The 9,607-nt window shown below is 42.3% G+C and overlaps 1 protein-coding gene across 16 annotated transcripts in view; it reads right to left on the minus strand.

Moving 5' to 3' along the window:
* Positions 1-9,607, minus strand: part of syngap1b (synaptic Ras GTPase activating protein 1b) — a 180,699-nt gene that overhangs the window by 18,899 nt on the left and 152,193 nt on the right. For 15 of the 16 annotated variants that reach the window (XM_065958271.1, XM_065958263.1, XM_065958261.1 and 12 more), the window contains 3 exons: positions 8,261-8,716; positions 7,640-7,810; positions 5,776-5,987 (listed from right to left, as the gene is read on the minus strand). In XM_065958271.1, coding sequence (XP_065814343.1) covers positions 5,776-5,987; positions 7,640-7,810; positions 8,261-8,716 — 839 coding nt within the window. Of the gene's footprint in view, positions 1-1,068; positions 4,663-5,775; positions 5,988-7,639; positions 7,811-8,260; positions 8,717-9,607 lie in introns of those variants that run through there. The other variant, XM_065958264.1, reaches the window with a different exon arrangement.

The raw sequence follows: 9,607 nt of genomic DNA on the forward strand, positions 1-9,607 counted from the left end.
GAAGTTGAGCAGATGCATCTCAAACATCTGTCCCAACTGAAGCACAGTGATAAGATGTTGGTTACCTGTGTCCCAAACCTGACGGGAAGCTTTAATCTTTTAAACGTTGAGCAGCAGTAACCCCCGAGCCATGCTCTCTGAGGCGCAACCAATTTTCACTGGTGGAGCTTTTTCTTTTTCTTCTTGCCTCTCGTGGGATTGATCAAAGCTTTTTTTTTTTTTTACCCAATTTGAGGTGTTTTCAAAGCGCAATTACGGCCAAATGTGGACAATTACTCCGGGCTACGTGAGGCGAACGCATCCCCGAACATCCCCAGGGAATTGTCCGTCTTATGTAACATGGACTGACCAAGGCACGGGCGGAAAATCCTTTGACTAATCATTTCAAAGACAGCGCTCGCAGATATGAGCGAGCTCACTGCTGCAGTTTTCATGAGCCATCGCACAGTGCAGGTTTCCCATCTCTCACGATTATCCAAGTGCCAGGGAATTTACTCCAGATCGGGTCATTCAAGGATATTACAAACACACACACACACACACACACACACACACACACACACACACACACACACACACACAAGGTTATCTTGCAGTTACACAAAGCGTGCTGGCAGAACTGCGACTATTGTAGTGGTGGTGATGAATGCCTAATTGAAGTCAGAAGGCTCTCTAGATTGAAAGATTTCATCAGATTACTTTTCATGGCTTTCCATCCGTTTGTCAGAAGAGTAAACACCCCGGCAATTTAATGACATGAAATACATCTGCTGCGATATAATCCCTTTATAATGATGCACAGAATGGAGTAAGTTTGCAAGTTTATGCAAATTGGTCTGGCTCCAGTATTCAGGAAGATTGTCACTATAGTGTGTTCATCGGGGCACTAAGCCAATCAAATATTTGCAGAAACATTTAATTGCCACCTTGTTCCAATGCAGAATTGAATATACCACCAAAAGAAAGTCGTACTGTGTCACTCAAGACGATGTTCAGCACATTTATATCATTTTTATTCAAAACACAGAGAGCCACATGTTGGACAATAAAGAACGAAAAATCCACAGGTGAAGTTTCAAACATAAGCGTTTGGATGTTTTATTCCATAAATAATGTACAGCGTTGAGTGTTATTGATTTATTGATTTATTTTTGTACAAAAAGGGAAAAGAAAAGAATCAATCATACTGCAAAGCACAGACAGAAATATAAGCACTGTCCCAAAAAACAATGGAATGTAACATGGGCATACAGCATCAAGATTCGGACATGACTTCAAGAGGCAGACAATGATTCATGTGGGTGATATGTTACAAAGAAACCAAAGAAAAGCTGTTTGTTGTTTTTTTTATATATATCCAGTTGTACTTCAAGTAGTGTGTTGTTGCTTTTTGAGGTCAAAGTCGTACATGTAGTCAAATCTAACCAACATGAGGTCACAATGTCGGAATACTTTGCTACAGAGAAAGAAAGTCGAGATGAGAAGTTGATGCAAGGAAACAAGAAGGAAACCACAGACCTGGATCAAACAGCAGCTGCAAATACTTTCTCCCGTTTTGGCAAATGCAACATGAGTGCGTCTCTCTGACTGAAAGCGTACATCTCGACCTGCGTTTGATGCTGACCCCGCTGACCCCCTCCCATCTGATTAAACGCCAACGGAGAATGATGTGCAGCTCTTTGACCCAGGTCTGTGTAAAAGTAGCTGTAAACCTTTGGCTGTTGCTACAAGCCATGTCAATCAGACCAATATGCATCACACACACACACACACATCAAGCCAAAAACTCATCACCACTAACAGATTCATTTGCAAGATTTAAACAGCCTATCAATATATTCTGTGCTACAAAAGAGAGGCGGATATACTGACACCAGAGTCGTATCTATGATCTCTGAGGAAAAAAAATTAAAATGGTTGCCCTTTTTTTTTTTAATAATCATAATATTTTACTGTAACTGCATAATTGTAAATGACAGTACTGTCTCACTCTCTTGAACTACTCTGATCACCATGTCAGCGGACACCACCGATGACGGACTGCAGGTCAGAAAGTCACACCAAGAATATACAGCGAAATCATACAGAAAGAAGAAGAGATATTTGGCGCTCTAATAAATAAATAAATAAATGAATGAAGAAATAAATAATAATAAGCATTGCAGCGGTTCATTGAAAATGCAGATAAATTCACAATCACCATAAAGATAAAAGCCCAAAAACAAATTCAGAAGGTCAAAACACACACTCTGCAGAATATACGCTTTTTGTCAAAGAGTCACGTCATTGTTGTCACTGTTGTCATTGTTGTGCTCTTTTTGCACTTTACAGTATTCCAGGTCTTATATACTGTGGATGGCACCCGGTAAAAGCTTTTGGCAGGAAGTCACTGTTTCGTTATGTACACAAGATGCATACAATAGCAGTCAGCAGGAACCTGAGTGTGCGTCTGCACACACGGCTCACGGAGACTTATTGTATCTGTTATTGCGCTTCTCCTGCTAAAAAAGTTAGCTATTGCAAGGTTAAAATATTTAAACTCTCACTCTCAATAGAATTCATATCTCTCTCTCTCTCTCTCTCTCTCTCTCTCTCTCTCTCTCTCTCTCTCTCTCTATATATATATCATATATTATTATCGTTATGGCTCTTGTATCATGTTCTCTAATATGCTATGGATTATAGTGAAAAATATATATTTATTATTATGACAGTAAATACCATTCTGTTCTCTTTACCCTGCTGCGACCTCGCTGTTCATCTGTTTTCCATTTGCAGTTTAAAGGCAGGGTTGGTACTTTCCTCCAGATACACTTTTTACGATTTTGGTTGAAATTGTCTTTAGGTCCTGACAGAAATTAATAACTCATGTGCTCTGAAAAAGGAATAAGGAAAATCCGTCATCTGTAGCAGTTTGTAAGCCTGTAAAAACTTCCACCAATGTCTGCCACGAGGTACCAATCTGATGAACCAATCAGGCCTTTCTGTCTCCCTGCTCGCTCTCTACTCCTTGCTGCACTAGCCCACACACGTCCCAGGCGACAGAGTTTACACTGTGAAACACTTGCATGTAAGTGAGGGGGCGTGGCTTTTGAGGGAGTGCAGAGGGGAGGGGGCGGGTGCAGACAGCGCTCTGAGGGAATGCTACTTTCAAAGTCATGCCAGTTTTTCAAAAATGTACCAATCCTGCCTTTAAGGAAGATAAATAGATTATAATTCTAATGAGCAAAGTTCATTCATATCTTTCGACAAAAATAAACTGCAGCCTGTAGCCGACTCATGGGACTCTAACCCTAAAGAAAAATAAATATAGTTAAAGGTGCTACAGGTAAAGTGGACTCAGTGGATTTCAACTTAGCATGACCTAAAAATCCACATTTTCCTTTGGTTTAAATAAGATTGTTGAAAATAAAAGAATATCTGCGCTGATGACAGATGTTAGATTTGCTCTGAGCTGAAGTGTAAAGTGTATGCACAGAGCGTTAAGGCTTCTCTGAAAGAAATAAAAACCCTCTCTGACACTTCAATCGCGATGCTGAGTGTTTTCAGTTCTGCAGATAAAAAGAGATATTTTCCAGCCTGCACAGGAGCCACGAGCTCAGGATCACAGACGCTCCCTATAGCAGAACCTGAGCTTGCATTTGCATCAACATAATGTGTTGAAATGGGAAAACTGAACATAAAATTGAACATAAAGTTCCCTTCAGTTGAAATATAACATAAGGCTATGGTTTTACTTGCAGTTTCACAAAGACTTTGTATCCCAATCTGTCCGAAACAATGGCCAGGGACCATGTCTTCTTGGCATACACACGCTATGCACTCATTAAAATGCTCATACATGCATTACAACTAAAAATCAAAATGCGTCTTTGCAATTCATTTGATGACGTGATCTGGCTCAGTGAATTTGTGAGTGAATCTGACTCGGAAGCATCCAGATCTGCTACTTATTTTTCACCCTTGTGTGGTCAGATAATAAAAAGACACACAAGTAACCAGAGTAAGACTCGGAGAGAATCCGTCTCCTGCACGCATAGCTTCATGTGTGCAGCAGATTTACTGCATTCACGCTAAGCTTCTACTCCAGGGGAGCAATAATCAACGGTTAGGCTTTAAGTGCTCTGGAAAAAGTTCCTCTATTATGTGGCATATTTCCTTTTGTGCCTATATGCTCCATCTCCATTATTGTCTGTTACTCTCTCTCCCCTCTTTAAATCACACCATAGCATCGTCTGAATGTCGAAACGGGGGGGGAGAGGTTTCAGTGCCCATGTTCATGATACATCAGCAGTCCGTCAGCGAACATGGAAGAGCTGATATTTAACCATGGTCTTCCATCGTCCTGTGTCCAAAACACTGCTCTGTGATGCTTTAAAAAGTGCCGACATGAGTCTGAAGTTATCTTAAATATGCAATCCTCTTGTTCCTTTTTTCTTTACATTGCAATCTCATAGGAGAGTCAATTAGATACTAAGCTGAGCAGAACCGTGTGAAACGATCCCGAGATCCAGTTAAAAGCTGTGTTCTTAAAAAGAGCTGACAAATGCATCAGCACAAAGATTAGGAGGAGGTTTTTATATACAAGGTTGGGGAGATAAAGATGATTTCCCACTTGAAGACGAGCAGGACTGTCTCTGTCTTCATTCCATGTCTTCTTTCCTGGAGTGGATTAAAAGTGGCAATATTCTCTGTCACAGATATCCACCCTTCACCTGCAGAACCACAGACTATCACAAGACGTAAACAAGAAAACACTGTCCTCTCTTCCTCAGCGAGCCTCGTTTCTATCTCAGTGACAGCCACGTAAATCAGACTGAATTAGAGCAGCACTGGTAATGGGCCGTCCTATTCAGACAAGTTCAAGGAGTCCACAGCAAACATTTGGGGTTTTTTTGTGCCTGAATACGACTGAGAAACGGTCGATGTTTCCTTTCTCTGTTCCCATCAACTACTTAATTTTGTGGTCAATCGATAAAAACTAGAGACTGCGCTCGAGAACTGAGCCATTGCGATTTCACACAAGCACTCGATAAATTCGGACTCAGCGGGAGTTCTCCTCTGCAGTCGTACAAATATGAAGCTCTTGAATAACAAACCATGTTGTGAGGTTATTACAGCACATGAGCTACAACAAGAGCTCGGAGGACAGACACAGTCTCCTTTGTCCTGCTGCACTCAGTTCAAAAGAACGAACCGCCATGGGAACATGCCCTGCATGCTTATTAAAGATTATATAGATCTGTATCTTTCTTATAATAGTATCTCATTTCATGTGTCACTCATTACATGTCTGCAGCTTTGGCTTTCAATATACAGTTCAACTCGCTGCCTTTCTCCCAGCGCTGGGGTACATAATAAAACTCAAACAACCTCCTACCCTGCAATATTCTCTGCTGGACTACAACCCCTGTTTCGTTGCATATCTTTCAAATATGCAATATGTGAATCTTAGGAGAAAACATTACTGCTTCGAGTTCATAGTTTAGTCCAGTTAAAAAAGGGACCAATGTGCTAAATGTTGTGCGGTATTAGACGAGCGTCTCTGCCTTCCCCTCACTCCTCAGAAGGAGGATAATGCATTTTAAGCTCTGAGAGAACAAGCCACTTTTGTCCCCACACAGTTTAGAAGGAAACTCATTTAGTCTATTCTGCAGCAAAGACGTCACAATAAACAAAAGCAAAGTCTGTGGCCAGCCAAAGGCTTCCCTATAAAAGAGCATGTGACGTCTTAGCTGTCTTTTGCCCTCCATCCAAACAACAGACTCCATTTACCTGCTAATTATTCCTTTAATTTGGGAGTCTTTCTCCACTTGCTGTCGCTGTAGCCTCCTCTCACTGTCATCGAGGCGGTTCTGGTACTGAAGGAGAATCTTATTGGTCTGCTGCTCCTGCGTGAGGAGCCTGCGCTCGTACTCCTCCAGCTTTTTGTGGGACATCATCAGACGTGCCTTCAGGGAGTTGATCTCCTCCTCGTATTCCTTCACCTGCGCCGGAGATGAGGAGAGAACGCCAATTAGAAATGTTTGACCCTTTGAAGAGTGTCTGCCAGTTCAGATATTGGTGTTATGCATATTGGGAATTAATTTCTTCATATCCCGAGAATCTGTACAACCTGAGCATAAAGGTTATATGAGTCAATTATACAGAACAGCTGATGAAGTATTTTACTCTGTCAAATAAAATGTTTTCACGTTGACACTTTTCATTTGAGTAGACATCTGTCAGATAAAAAACAGTGCGAAACAATTTTGGATGTTGAAACATGGAAAAACTTTTCTGTTTATAAAGATTTTGATGTTTTGGCTTTTCATGCCTTAATTACGTAGTTAGGACATTTAACAGAGCAGGGGATCAGAGAGAGAGAGAGAGAGAGAGAGAGAGAGAGTGGGGAATCACATTTTTGCAAATCACTGAAGGTTGAAGTCACACACGCTGCTCAGGGGCTACAGCCTCTGTACATGTGGTGCACAATCTAACCGCTAGGCCAACTAGCAACCCTGAAAAGGGGATTCTCATGAAATGAATGTAAATATGTTGAGAAAGTTTCATCTGCAACAGAAACACAGCTGTGTTGTTTTTTGCTCTTTGTGAGGTCATATCGTGGAGGTTCTTCATTCTTTTTATAAAATCTGAACTAACTAAAGTTTATGTAGGTTTTCTAGACACACACACACACACACACACACACACACACATACACACACACAGACACACAGACAGACAGACACACAGACAGACACACACACACACACAGACACACAGACACACAGACAGACAGACACACAGACAGACACACACACACACACACACACACACACACACACACACACACACGCACACACAGACACACACACAGACAGACAGACAGACAGACAGACAGACAGACAGACAGACAGACAGACAGACAGACACACAGACAGACACACAGACAGACACACAGACAGACAGACAGACACACAGACAGACAGACAGACAGACACTCTATTGATCCCGAGGGGGAATTCAAAGCACCGAGTAGCAGCTTACAAAAACACCCACAACATGAAACATTTCTTACATACAACAACACTTGCTGCCCCCCTCCCCCCACATGTGTATATTAACCTGAACAAATACTTAAAGAACCCCCTGTAGAGATCACAATTAAATTAAACCTGTTCAATTCAAAATGAGCCCTATACAAAGTAAATGTACATAACTTTACCTGTTAGACAGTTAGACCTGTACATATTAGAGTAGGTAAGTAGTCTGTGCATACTTTAGTTTTTCACTGTGGACCTGTTTTAACAGGATCAATAAAAAAGAAACCCCCTGCTTCCTGCATGACGTTTATTTTCAATGTGTTAAACAGGGTCAGAGTTGAAATGTGTTGACTTCTGAGTTTATGAGTGTAGAAGACAAACCGTCTCCAAACACTCGAGGGTTAGATTGACTTCTACATGAAGGCGAGTGATGATGAATCAAACATTCAAAATCGTTCTCACCACTTGGCTGATGTTGTTTCCCACACTTTTTGGAAACCTTTAAACTTAAAGAGGTCTGAGTATCATCTACTCAGAGATGACTGACATAACTCAAAGTTCCCGAGGTTTGTTTTATTGAAAGGGCAGATCTGCAGCATGAAAGTGATACCTACCCTGTCCATCCGTGACTCATCCATGCTCTTTGAGTACTCCTTCAGTTTAAACTCCTCGCGGTCAATTCGAGAACTCTCAATGTCGGCCGACAGATGAGGCATGTTGGAGACCCAGGCCACTGTGCGCTCGTTGGCCGAGGGGGGATTGAGGGTGGATGGAGTCTGGGAGCCCTGGGGGAGAAAGGCCAGCAGACTGAATATGAGAACACAAGTTCTTAATTAGACCAGAGTCCCTTCTATAACAAGCAGAAGTGCCTCAGTGTTGCATTAGTTCAAATATCTCAAGCATGGCTGGACCCTGGTGGGACTCTAGCCCTTATTCCTTGCGGTGTAAGTGATGTGTGCAACTCAGTGAGCTTCACACACACATTAAAAAGCCATAAACAGTGTGAGATGTCCAACACACACACACACAGCAGAGGAGCACCAGAGTGCTGAAGTGAAAAATAAAGAATAAAGAGAATGCTTGGTTGTTTATCTACAAGCCCTCAGGATTTTTTCTTCCAACTGGTTCATTTTTTATGTTATTTTTTTGTATTTATTTGTTTATTCTGTTGTATTATTTTCTACAAATAAAGAACTAAAAAAAACCCTAAAGAAGTCAGAGTGTGCAGATGTTACCTGTTTGCTCATGGTGGGTTTGAGCAGGTGCTGTTGTTGTGGCTGAGACTGTTGCTGTGGTGACTGCTGAGTGCTCTGACTGGTGGTTCCTTGTGGACTCCCGCTCTCCCTGACAGAGCTCTGCTGGTGGGGCAGACCCGGGGCGGTGTTGTCTTTGACAGAGAGCTGCCGGGACCCGTGCTGTCTGCCGCCGCCGCCGCCACCGCCGTAGGCCGACTCGGGTGACTGGAGGAGGTTCCCGCTCTGCGGTCGCGTTTTAGCCGGAGCAACAGGTGCGGCGGCCGCGCTGACCGACAGCTGATGGGAGGTCTGGGACTTCATTCGCTGGGAGGGAGGCGGGGCAACAGAGCTCTGGCGCACGGGTTGCACGGTGGTGGGGGGAGTGGTGGCCAAAGAGGAGTGGGAAGTTCCTGTCTGGGAGGTCATGCCCATCATTTGTTGCTGTTGGAGGTTGTCCTTTGGAAAAAAAAGATGAGAATAATAAGAAACAGTTTTCATTTCTTGTGTCAGTCCTTTCTGGGGGTAGTGGGTGCTACTTGTTTTTTTTTTTTATGAGAGACAGAGAGTGAATAGAGTAGAACATCCGGGAGAGAGATTGGGAAATGACATGCAGGAAAACAGCCGAGGGTTGGAGTCGAACCTGGTCCATCTGCAGCGATGACTACACCCTCTGTACACATTGTGTGAAACATAACCACAATGCCAACCATTGATGCTACTTTTATCATAGTTGGCATTAAAACTAACCAGGGGCACATTAAATTAAAATCCTATCTCGACTGACTGATTTATGATTGAATTCTGCAAAGATAAAAAAAGTGATTTATTACATTATAGAGGAAGGATTTTATACTCAGAAATGATATATATGAGTTAAACATTACAAATAGCCTTTATATGACATACTTATCTAAATGTGTGCTTGCTTGTGTTGAATGGCCAACACAGCATGATTCTGCATGACATGGTGGGATGCAGAAAAAGTTGAGCGAGGTTCAACTTTTTTGTGCCAGCGACCTGTGTATCGTTTACCCCGAGGCGTCAATGGGGTCGCCATGTTTGATCAAATGAAGTTGAAATTCTACGTTTCTGATTGCAGCTTCAGTCTGTGAGCGGCAGTTTCTAAATGATTTATGAGTGCACATCTTAGAGGGAAGAAAATAGATTTGAACAATGATAGGCACGCCACATGACCCATTTTCTATTCAGCCACACATTACACATTGGAAGAAAATGGTTAGAGCCACTGTGAGTAGGATCAAGGTTTTCATAAGCCAAAGGTCTAAGCCAGTTTCCTAACATGTCTAAGAAAAGAAGAAGCTGGAACCTGAGGATGTTGAATGTTTG

Source organism: Labrus bergylta, chromosome 8, assembly GCF_963930695.1.
Source record: "Labrus bergylta chromosome 8, fLabBer1.1, whole genome shotgun sequence".
Lineage (NCBI taxonomy): Eukaryota > Metazoa > Chordata > Actinopteri > Labriformes > Labridae > Labrus > Labrus bergylta.